At 40.2% G+C, this 12897-nt stretch overlaps 1 protein-coding gene across 23 annotated transcripts in view; it reads right to left on the reverse strand.

The window, feature by feature from the left end:
• DTNA (dystrobrevin alpha) overlaps positions 1–12897 on the reverse strand; it is a 224334-nt gene that overhangs the window by 88194 nt on the left and 123243 nt on the right. For all 23 annotated transcript variants that reach the window (XM_058420159.1, XM_058420166.1, XM_058420154.1 and 20 more), the window contains 2 exons: positions 9467–9534; positions 3637–3717 (listed from right to left, as the gene is read on the reverse strand). In XM_058420159.1, coding sequence (XP_058276142.1) covers positions 3637–3717; positions 9467–9533 — 148 coding nt within the window. In that variant the 5' untranslated portion in view covers position 9534. The remainder of the gene's footprint in view (positions 1–3636; positions 3718–9466; positions 9535–12897) is intronic.

Here is a 12897-nt window from a genome sequence, read left to right on the forward strand (position 1 = left end):
AAGGGAATACTATTGCTATTGCAACAGGTCTATTGCTACAGGAATTCTGCAAAGCAATCAGCAAGTAGTCTGTAATTATCTTTTTCCATACTCACCACATCCTTAAAAGCACCTACATTACCTACAGAGTTTCTCTTTTCATTATTTCCAATTTTAGAAATTGTCAGCAGAAATAAGAAGCATAAAATTAGTTTATATTCATGTTGAATTAACAAGGTTTCCCAGCTTTTAGGATTTCTGCATTCAGAATTTCACGTCTCTTTGGGGATTTTTGTCACATATGGCACACCACATTTGGGCACTTAGCAGATTCAGAGTTGTGGCAACAATAATTTGCAAATGTTATTATTTTTTATTTGCAGTGTTAACTTATGTAAAGAGGAATGCTTGAATTTGCAGGAATTTTTCTTTGAAAGATAACATCAGAGATTTTTGAAATTTATCTACTTTTTTTGAGTACTTAGGAAGAATTTCTTGCATTTCTGAAGAACAAGGCTGGAATGGATTAGATTTCATCCTGTTTGACAAATAATTGCAATTACTGATAATGATTTTTCACACTTTGATGACTGTATTTAAGCTGTCACTTTAAAATGCTCAGAGACATTTTTATAAAAGAAATACTTTCCACACACAGAGTATTTTCTCAAACTTTTATAGAATTATCAGAAAGATATATATTTGCAATTTTGAAGGCTGTTGGCTAAATATCTGCAAAGAAATCTTCTTCTTTTGAAAATGACATAATTTCTCAAAGCAAATTATTTGACCAACAGTGGTTGCAACAATTATTGCAACAATGATCAACGTGGTGCGACATATGTAGTGATATTCTGGTAAAAGGTGGTGAACTGTTATGTTCTCTGTAATTTTTGTCCAGATATTTTAATTAGTTTCAGGAGAAACTCTGCAAGAGAGAATGGCTCTCAGAATATGATTTTTGCCCATTGCACACTGCCTACTTTGCCAGTAAACCCAGCCTGCTGCTGAAGGTTTCAGCAAAAAACCACATTTGTACTGAGAGAAGAATTCACAAAGGGAGGCCAGGAGATGAACCTGTGTCTGTGTCTGCAGTAAAGGCAGCAGAAACAAACAGTGCACTGCATGTGATAAGCGTAGCTGCCTGTTAAACGACAGCCCATGACTGCCTATGCTAATGAGCACCTCCGGGTAAAAAAGATGGTGCTAATAAAGCCTCTGCTCTGCCTTCCTTGGAACAAACACTCCTGGCACTCAAAACAGCTCTCTGCTTCCATCCTCATACACCTTCAGCCTGTAGCCAGGAGCAGCTCTCTGCAACTTATTAAATTAGCTCTTCAAAAGAGCCCCTCAAACAAAGTCTTTCCAAGCCAATTTTTCCCTAGTAAGTCTGGGCCAGTGTGCCAGGGCAGGGCAGGAGAGCACGGCTGAAAGAAGACGAGGACAGCCTGAATGACAGGAGGTGTTATGCACTGGGATTGGAGCAGAACTGTCTTTGAGCTTTTCTTTGTTATATTCTACCCTAAATGAAGCAGGTCAGATGCAGCAGAAAGATTTTTTTCCCCTATGATCCCTCTTTCTTTTTTGTCTCATTACTGTTGGGTGGTGCATAATGACAATTTCTGTAGGGGGAAAAAACCAAAACCAACCCAAAACAGTAGCTGACATGAGCCAGAGGTCTCATATTAACCATTTCAAGGGCAGTGCTCAGTTCAGTGTCTCTCTTTGTAGCAGCTCTTTCTTGGAGCCATTGCTTGAATTCCTGTCAGGTGAACGAATGACTTCTTTTCCCACTAGTAAGAGAAACCCATCTGGGAGAGCAGCAGTCTACTTGAAAGAATGAGAAGAAAATTGTACTTGATGGTGAAAAGACACAAACAATCCAGCCTGTTCCAGAGCAGCAGGAATTATTCCTTAAGTTGCACAGTACCTAATACTTAGGATGACATTTTAAGTTTCTCATTTTATTTTCTTTTTCCTTAAGAAGAGATTGATACAGTATAAACCTTTAAACAAGATCAGGAAATTACTCCTCCTAGGTTTTCATTGGAGACCAGAAGCTAAGTCCTGTCTATGAGCAACTTGGCACAAGCTGGCAAACTGCAGGGCATTTGCACTAATTCTCTATGAAGAGAACCAAGAGTTCCACAAAAGCAAATCCCAGTTGGTAGATAAGAGGCACAAAATTAAAATTAACAACCAGTACATTTTCAGCCAGCCAGCCACTCCCAGCAATGTTAGCACTTAGGTTTTTTTCATTTGCTTTGCATGAAGTTGCATACATACTTTGCTATCACCATCCATTTAATTGGATACTTTTGTCACCTCAGACTACTGTATTCTGTTACCATGAAAATGAAGTGAAAATGTCATCCTCATAAACATAAGATTTTAAAAAATAAACAACTGAATACATAATAGCATCTTTCAACAGGGTTACTCCTGAATGGGAGAAGCCAGCTGCTGGGCAGGTACTGAATCCCCACTGGGTTTTGTGTCTGGCAGACTGCTTATAATGTGATACCAAACCTTCAATTCATACTTCAGCTAAGGACATATTAAAAATATGAGACGTGTGCTACAAAAGTGATTTTACGATCAGCTCTGTGGCTACTAACACAGTAAATACTCTCCAAAATATTTTCCATCACACCTTGGCCTCCCCAGTACGTTTGGACAGCATAAGCTAAACATTTCTGTAACACAGACAGTTGTAACCCCAAAACTAGGAACTTAACAGGGTGCTAAATTTCTATCTACAGTTAGCATTTTTAATGTACTTACCAGTGTGTGTAGCACAAGCATAGCCAGGTTGTCATTCTAGTCTGCATGTGAGGACTAAAACCCACTTGTTTTCTCTGTGTTGGTCCTCTCCCTACTGCAACTGCTGACAAGAGTGCCCTTGGTTAGGGTATTTTTTTAAGTTGGTGTGGAAAAGTCCAGTAAAGCACATATACCCACACCTCCTAAGTATTTGCATACTATTATGGATGGAGAAGAAAGGATACACTCCATTACAGATTTTATCTGTATTTCCCCTTCAAAGCTCACAGCACATGACTGTGCTAATGGAAAATGCAGCCGTAAAGGGAAAAAGATTGAATCTCGGAAGAAAAGTTAAAAAAAGTCACTAATCAAGTGGGAAATTTCCCAATAAAACCTAGAGGGAGCAAGATAGACACTCAGAGATTACAAGCAGGTTCACTCACTCAGAAGAGCTGTGTCTAGCTGGCCTTCTGGAAATGGAGGGGTCTGACCAACACTTCACTTACTTTGCTGCACCCTAAATATAAGAGGACTGCAAGCAGCATTTTTTTCTCACAGAGCTACTATAAAAGCATTTAATTTGCAGGGCCCTGCTGAAAGTCACAAATGCCATTTCACAAGAACACTGGAGAATGCAGTTAACATACTTACTAATTAAAGTAGTGGCCTGTATCCTGACCCACCCTTCTACGACTGAATCACTGGCATATTTGAGGCAAGTTCCTTATATAAACAGGTTAATATATAAAACCCTATCTGAAGTCTGCCCAGGCACTCTGATTAGCGTCCTTCGCAATGCCAGATTGCGCAGTCCGGGCGCGAAGGACAGACCGGGGAGTGCAGTGGAAAGCTTGTAACAATGGTAGGAGAAAGAATTGCTGGCATACTTACAGTTGCATTTCTTCTGAACAAATCTAAGCTTGCACGCTGTTCGGTAGGTGGACAAACGGATGCGATCCAGATCCTGAGCCCCTAGTGGAAGAGAGTAACAGTGACATTTGTGTGGAATATGACCTCTGCAAGCAGGGAAGCCAGAGAACAAAGAGGACACATGAGCTGCCTCCGTTTAACAATTTTCAAGGCTCTCTCCTTTGCAGAGAGAGTAGAGAGGAGTGAGGAGTAATAAGGGGAATGTCAGGAGCTACAGTGTTAAAGGAATTTTATAAAGGAAGGCACAGAATAGTCAGCCCACTGTGTCTGTCACTTTGAAGAACAATCTGGTCAAGCTGCAGGCTAAAAGACACACTGGCCAGGCTCCAACAGCAGGGAAAACCTCAGTCGAATTTTAATATTTAGTAAAAAAAGCTCATAACAAACACCTTTAGCTGACATGCCACACCAGAGCAAGGTATGGCCAGCAAAACAAATCAGAGGACATACTGTGCTGTAACACAAAGACTTACGGCAACCTGCAGAACAGGGAAATCACAAGGGGTGTGAGGCCTTTTTTGAGGCCATTTTGTGGGTGTATATTTTCTGCAATGGAGACCTCTGAGTGTCAGCTCTGTGCTCCACACAAAGCTTGGCCCTGGCTGCTGCAACGTAAAGAACCGGCAACATTTCCAAAGCGGCTGTCCAAGAGATGGGAACAAACTAAACTACCTCAGATACAAGGACAGTACACAGGGGCCAGTATGGGGGCAGAACTTGGCACAGTGTCCAACAAACTCATCCAAACGAGGTACAGTCAGGATGTAAGAGGAGTGGAATAAAGCCCTGCTTTTGCACAAGCTTCCCAAACGCTTTAAGATTTCTCAGCTGAACTGCTAAACATATGGCCACGTTGGCATCTGTAGAAGGATACCCTCTCTAAGTGGGGGTAAAACAGCTCAGATTTTCTCCCTTTTGCATGAGTTACTAGTGGTGGATGGAGAGGGTGGCTCATGATGCTTTAGGTGTTCAGGAATGCTGAGAACAGCCTGACCCCACAATCCCAAAGCTAAAACTTCTGGGGAGGTGGAAAACAGTCTTGCCTGACAGAAATCAGCACTGGTGAGGATGTGACACACAAAGTTCCTGATGAAGGAAGCAACAAGTGATAGTACTGATAACTTATCTAAAGCTGCTGAGCTGGCACAGGTAGCCTAGAAACACTTGACTGACAGTCAATCACTTTATACTATAAAAGCTCAGTTCCACTTTTTAATGGGAAGAACTTCCAACACTCTCCTTCTGGATATTTATGTGGCAATTGTTCCCTTGAGTGGGGTCGCCTCTCAAGGTTATTCCTTGAGGCCAAGTGGAAGAGATTTGCCCACAGTGTTGATATGGGTGAGTAACATCAATCTCTACTTAATAGTTACTAAGCTACTTTTGAAGCAATTTATTTAATAAATAGTGCCCAATATAATTAGTTATAAATATCTATACTATCTGGTAAATAATTTTGATTTAAATATTTTTAAAGTATTCATTTTATTCCTATAAATATATTTGGTTTTCTATCCTTAATCCTGCATGATGAAGTCATATAAAGCATCACTTACATCTGTATAATCCTTAAGAAATAAACTCTTGACCAAGTCTGGGACTAGGATTGGATTGAGCTCTACTCAAGACTACTCTCTGAGAAGGGGTTTACAGAGTGAGGGGGGTCCTTTCTGCACCTTGTAACTCATTTGGAGCACTTCCTTCCCTGATAAATCTTGCCTGAAGCTTCCATTCTGCCTGTGGCAACATCGTTCACCCACACTTTCTTAAACAATGTCCTTCAAACAGTCCTTTGGAGCCAAGTTTTTCAAATGTGCTCTGGCCTATGAGACGAAAATGAGAATGGTACTCTCTATTCTGCCCAGATTTTGTTCTTTTCCTGACCAAATCCTCCCACACTGTCTTCCCAGTGTGGGAAGACTCCCTTTTGCCAGTTACACCATCTGCTTCTAGGAGAAATTACCTTTGACTACTTAACATCAGGTATGGGAAGTATTTTGGGGGAGTTTTTTCCATCATATCTTCTATTGTTAAAATTATACAGGGTTTTTTCCTTCTCCATTTGTATTTCACTGAGAGCTTTTGGAAAATTTCTTTACAGGTGAAAGAGAGGATAAAGCTTGCAACACTGAGATTTTCCTTTTTAACAGGAAGAATAAGTAAAATGAATGTAACATTTCCCCTCCTAACTTTAGTGAAAGCTATCAACAACTTCCAGTGCTCCTGTATAAAACTCCAGTCTTTTAACAAGATTTAAAGGGTGAAAGCAAAGTGAGGCTCTGGCTCATTGAGCTTCTGAGGTTGCAGTAATAATCCTAAATAAACAATTTTTAGGCAGTGCTGCCTTTTTTTTTTTTTTTTTTTTTTTCCTTTCCTTTTTTACTGTTTGCGCACACAGTGGATGGTATTATTTTGATGTTATTTGGGGAGTAAGTGTTGCTGGTAAGACGCTGAAAAAAATTAATTTTGTCATGATTCACATTTTGCCATAGTCAGAGATCTATTTGTCAAATAACATCTGTAGAAAAGTGCCATCACTTACACGATGAAGAGTCCTGAAAAACAAGTGGAAAGATGTGCAGGACTGAGCATGGCAGATGAGACAGTGAATCCTTACAGGATTGCCAGTGCCCTCTCCTTCCTTCTGCCTGCTGGCAGTGCCTCATCCTGTTTCCTTTGAATATGCTCATTTCATGTAACACTGTTTTCAGTTTGCAAAAAATAACAAAGGGACACACTGCAACTTTGGCTGCTGTTTCCTTGCTGGAAAATATGTGCCAACAAGGATGCACATTTTGAACTCTTCATCAGCGTGGATATACCTGGGCATGTCAGGTCAGACTAAGGTAAGACCTAGCAGCTTGATGTCCAATAGAGCATTTTGAGTTGTAAGACAAGCTTTAACCTCAGGACTCTACAGAAGGTGATAATGATTATGATACTAATTCACAGAAGTTTGTAATTTGGAATTAGAAGGATGTCTCTTCTGAAGAAAAGGAAGCAAAAAAGGTTGAACTGGACTTCTCAAAATACAGGGAAAATCACAGTGGTCCAAATTTAAAGTCAGAATCAAATCCTTCTGTTCCTTGTTCAGGACAAGCTTCCCACTTAGAAAGTTGGATATTTTTTTTTCTCCCCCCTCTTTTCTATCTTGTGTAGTCTGAAACATAATTCTGTAAAATTATTGTGGGGTTTTGATCACAGACTTGCAGATGTAGGTCCCAAGAACAGAAACCACTGGCAAAAGCCTTTATATTATGAATTTTCTTCCCCTGATATTGGCAGGTTGTGGAGTTTACCTATTACCATAGGCTTATGACTATCAGAACATTAGGAAGCTTCACATGGCCCACAATATATAGGGCATCAGGAGCACACGGTTTTTGTTAAACAGGTTAAACCTATGGGCTTGCACACAGCCAGGAACACGATGCCAGGATGAACTTTGGTTTCAGTGAAGCACACCCTCTGCACACAGAGGTATCTGAGGGGCTCTGAGAATGCAAAGTCCAGGGTTTTATGAATATGGCTAAAATACATTTCATTTTTCCACAAAGACTTAATACTTTCCCCTCGTTTTACCTAGTTGGAATGTCCAGTTCTCTGTGTACATATGTAGTAGGTGGCAAACAGAGGTAGGCAAACAGAAAATGGAAGCACATGCGAGATAAACCAGACTGGAGTAAATCTGCCAAAGTACTAAAATGTGAAAGAAGAAAATAGTAGACTGTAACTACTGGTGTACAATACAGGAAAACAGTCCCTCCTCTGCTTCCAACTGCTGATTTTCCCAACACCTCCATAACTCCTCCAAAACAATCCAACATCAAAACAGCCTTCAAAATTGTGGAAACAAACCATAAAACCTCACAGCAAAGTCCTAAATATTTTAGGAATATTTAAAGCTAATTGAAACTAATGGTACCTATGCCACTGACTTTAGCTGATAAAAAATCAAGGCCCCTCTGTAATTCTAATTAAAACTACAGTATGTTTTGATAATGGAAAAATACATTTTTTGATTCTGGCCAAAGTGCATACACCACCTCCCTCCAAGGGTCCAAGTCACTGTACACAAGAGACAACTGAATCACAGTATATCCTGAGTTGCAAGGGACCCACAAGAATCACTGAGTCCAACTCTTGGCTCTGCAAAAATCACTCCGACAATATTGTCTAAACGCTTTTTGAACTCTGTCAGGCTTGGGGCTGTGACCACTTTCCTGGGGAGCCTGTTCCAGAGCCCTCTGGATGAAGAACCTTTTCCTGATATCCAACCTAGCCCTCCCGTGAAACAGCTCCATTCCATTTCCTCAGGTCCTGTCACTGGGCACCAGAGAGAAAAGATCAGTGAGAAATATTCATGAGTTAAAACAGCTAGTGCCATGTGATTCTAAAACAATTACAGGGCACAACAGAGCTAGTGGACACTGTGGAATGGGCCAAAACAGTTCTTGGTAGGTCATCTGAGCGGGAAATCTTTAATTTGGAGAGCTCAGATGTAGGGTTCACGCCTGGGGAAAAGTACTGAGCAGATTGAATTCACGAGCACACACTTGGCTTTCCATTATGCACAGTAACTCCAGCCCCAGTAATGCCCATCTTAAGTCTACCACCAAAGAGCAGGGAGACCCCCTGTCATTACTTACTTCGTGGCAGGGGACAGACAGCAAGAAGCTTAATAATTACACACAAAACTCAGGTAAACCTAGTAACAGGGTGACAGTCTCAAACTTGACATGTAATGGAATTTCCTGGGGAAGCAGTGGATTGGTTGTAAAAGAAATTAGACATGACTGTCAGAAGTGCAGGAACATTGTTGGTATGATGCATCCCTGACACACTATGGTGCAGGGAGGACAGAACTTCATTAGGTACTATAAAAAATCACACTGAAGTGGGATATGAAGTACATGAGTCCCTGTACTGTGTCTGGCTGAGATGCAGTTAACTTTCTTTATAGCTGTCTGCACGGTGCTGCCTTTTAGATCTGTGGCTAAAAAAGTGTTGATAACACAATGCTGTTTCAGCTGTTGCTGAAGAGTGCTTGTACAGCACCCAGGCTTTTTTGTTTCCTGCCCTGTTCCCTCCCAGGGTTGTCTGGGGATGGGCTAGAGGCTAGGAGGAGACACATCAAGTACAGATGGCCCCAGCCGGCCAAAAGGTTAGTCCACACCATATAACGTCATGCTCAGCAATAAAACTGAGGTAGGGAAAGAAGCGGGTGGGGAGTTTTGTCTTCCAAGGCAGACACTGTTCTACGACTGGCTGGGCATCAGTCTGCTTTTAGGAAGGGGAGAATGGCCATCATCACTGGTTCTTGGTTTCTGTTGCAATTTTTTTCCCTCTCTTTCTGTCACCTAATCAAGTCTTTATCTCAAGTAATGAATTTGCTTGCTTCTGCTCTCCCTATATTCTCTCCCATTCTGCTAGGGGCTGGTTAGGGATTAAGCAAGTCTGTGGGAATTTGGCAGCTGGCTGGGGTCAACATATTGCAGATACCTCCAAAAAAGATGAAGCTTTTGGAGACCTTTATCCCCCTTCATTGCAACCCGTGTATTCCATCATTGTCTTAAGAAACTACTGATTAAAATAATTCAATCAAGAAATCCGATGTAGAAAAGCCCTCTTTCCTGCTTTGGTCAAATCAGCCCATTTTCAAGCAGTTTTGGTCTCACGATATTCATTTGTGCAATGGAGATTTGAGGTGGTAAGCTTGCATAAATTTTACTGACACTGCATAGCAACTGGCTTGGTCTATCATAGCAAAACATTTCCAGGAAGTACTTACGCATTTCTGCAAACAGCTGCCTTCTTTCTGCCATGGTATTTCCTCTTTTCCCACAATCTTCAATCATTCTGGAAGACAAAATCAAGTGAAAACATTAAGTATTATTCCCAGACTGATCATACATACATAAGCATCCAAAACTGATCCCGAAGAACCTCTGAGGCTGACTGGTGCTCCATGTGTATCTGATGCCTTTTGCCAGCCTCTCTGTGGTGTGGTTTGTGGAGAACCTGGTCCCCAAACTGTCCTCCATTCTCTGGACTCTGCTTTCAAGCATTTGTTCCCCCCCGCCCCTCTCTCCCAAAGGCAGCGTTCAGTTTTTCTGCTTGATGTAACTAACTGGCTTACATAACACAAGCTCTGAAATTCATTTTAGGTTTTCTTAAATAAGGAATCCTCAGTTTAAATTATGTAAGGGAGAAGAAATCATAAAAGATTCAGATATTATTTTATAGTCTCGAAAACTATGTTCTAGCCAATTCTATGTGGAGGAGACAAAAAAACAACAAACAACAGCAATTAAATCTCTACTCCATAACATAATACATGTTATTTACCCAAGCAAACACTCTCCCAATATTCATTCAAATTCAGGACAGTATATCTCTGATTAAATGAGTTTCACAAAAAAGCTCAGAAGTAAGAATATATTTTCCTTCTCTTATCAGATGAAAAAATCTTTCGACTATTTTGAAGAGCACTACTGCTGGATAGAGTAGAGAGAAAAGTGACAGCTTCTCTCACAGCCAGCATTCAAACCATAAAAGACTAAAGCTTTCAGAGTGAAGATAAACATCTTTAGCAGCACTCAAAAAATTAAAACCCATGTCAGCATCACCACTTCCTATGGGTAATTACCCTGTCGAACCAATATCCTTTCCTGCCTGCCAAGTCTGGTTAGAACTTCTGACCTGCATTTTAATCTACATCCTCATGTCAACTAGACTGTGTAAAATAACATCACACCACCTAGGTTATAAAGGAGATGTTCTATAGAAGCCTGCAATCAAAAATATTGCACTGTATCCCATAGCAAGCCTCCGTATGTATACAAGTAGGATAAAAGTACTGGATGCTGAAGTCTACCATCACCAAAGAACTCAATATAGAAAACCAGTTTCCTTTTATTTCCCAAAGACAGAAAGGCAATCACATAAGAGGTGTTTTGTTGTATGGTTTTTTTTTTTTCCCTTTCCAAATGCATTGTTAAAATGAAGTGGTGGTACATTATAACTGCCTTTTCCAAATAGCCCATTCAATTCTCAGAGTACTGATGAAGACCCTGCTAAAGTGCTATCTATGGAGGACATTTTCTGATGTGAGCAGCAGTCCCACTAGGAAGTGGACAAAGGGTATGGATGCAGCCTCTTTGCAGGGATATTCAAGTTCACCTCATATTCAAGTACGCTCTCATTTGTCCGGGAGTGATGGGGATGTGCTTATTATGGCATTAAGTCTGAGCTAATATATCCTCCCTCTCTGCAGAGATAACAGCTCTCAGGACAGTGTTTTACAGAAGTGGTCACTCAGCCTCTGTTCTGAGGTGGCTGGTGTCTTGCTAGCTTGGAGGTATCAGGGAAGACTCAAATCTCCCTGCAAAATGAGACATCTCAAGATATGCCAGGCTCAGCCACTATCTTAATTAGACAGCAAGAAGTAATATCTTTTTTACATGAATCAGCCTTAAATCTCTGCCCATATGAGATTAAAAGCAATATAATTCCACTAACCATGGCTTGAGTTCCCCACTCTTTTCTGTTTCTAATGAAACTCATAGTAGGAGACAAACTTGCCAAGGGAAATGAACAGATCTCGTAGGACAGGTGGGTTAATAAAGATAACGTCTTTTTTGAAAAGATATCTTTTACTAGGCAGGGCAGTTGAGTGAATACTTCAGAGCAAACACAATTTTTGATTAATATTTATTGCTTGTAGAGTTGGTTATAGGCCATCATAACTTTCTCTAACTTCTCCTATATTCAGCATTATTCCACAAACAATGTGCAACTTGTTTTCAGACCACATACTACTTGTGTTATTTGACTGAGAGTGAGTTAATTTGATTTTGGCACAAGGATGACATCATCTTCCACTTCTTAAAACAACTGACACTTAAATCTTACTGATGTTTCTCCAGTTAATATTTTGGTACTTTCATTCCACTAATGTTCTCTAATGTTTGTGAAGTAATTACTGATGTCAGAATGATTGCTACAAATTTTATCAAAAACATAAGGGGTATAACTTTATTCTCACTTGCCTCATATTGCCACTTGGAGAAAAATATTCCTTTGCTATTGTTTTTAAATATCTTGCAGAGCATGGAATGTGGCTCACCTGTGGCTTTATTCACTGTGTGAAAAAATTTTGCCAGTCCAAATTAAGTAACAAAAACTATTTTTCAAATCATGCAAATTGTACAGTCTGTTTTCCACTTCCTTCAGAAAGCCTATTCTCTTTAGTGGGGGAAAAATTATAATTCTTTAACTGGTTTTCTGTTTTCTGCAATTCATCCTCCCTTTATTTTACTGTTTATATCTCCTCATATAAAAATGTTCCCTGGACCTGGTCATCATTTTTCAGAATGTCCCATTATCTTCTGAAATTGAATCACCCTTTTCACTGCTAGGGCTTATGGGGATTACCAGGCCTGACAAATAACTTTATATTTATAAACACACAACTCAGGCTTTCTTGGAGAAGGGAGGAACTTCATATTTATGTTTTTAGGCCTCTTCTTGATATTTTGCAATTTTAAAACAGCCTTCACTCCAAATGACAATCCTAAAATTCTCTGTAACAGGGTATGTGCCATTAAGCTAATGAGAACATTAGTGGTGGCAGCATTTTCAGACAGATACATTCCATCCCTCTTTCCTATCTTCTCCTGACAGAAGAAAAGTGCTAGATGATCCTCATCTACCAGGGTATTGGTACTTCTGAGTCGCCATTGACAGGAATTCACTCAGATGCATCTTCCAAGCTTTTCACATGCATTTTTAATTCCAGAATGTGCTACAGCCCAGGCTCAACTAATGCCATTGTCAAGGTGCCAGGCATCTCTCTTTTCAGCCTTGCTCCCTGTGACCCAGCTCACAGGTACACATCTCTACTCTTCCACTCAGATTACAGACTCCTGCTTGGAGACCATGATGTGTTCACCTCAGTCCCTGGGGCTGGCCCTCAGCTAATTAACTACCGTTGAGTTCCAGTATCTCTCCGTTTGCTCACAGCACGTCACGTCACAAAAAAATAAAGTACAATTTGTTCTACATGGGAGAAAAGAAAATCTTGAAGCAAACTTTAATGTGCTTTACAAAAAAGAATACATTTCCAGAGAGAAGATTTTGAAAAATATTGATTCATGTATACATTTATCATAGAAGTGATTCAATTATATTTGTCTTCTATGGATTCCTTTCACTATCTTT

This window comes from Hirundo rustica, chromosome 1, assembly GCF_015227805.2.
Source record: "Hirundo rustica isolate bHirRus1 chromosome 1, bHirRus1.pri.v3, whole genome shotgun sequence".
Taxonomy (NCBI): Eukaryota; Metazoa; Chordata; class Aves; order Passeriformes; family Hirundinidae; genus Hirundo; species Hirundo rustica.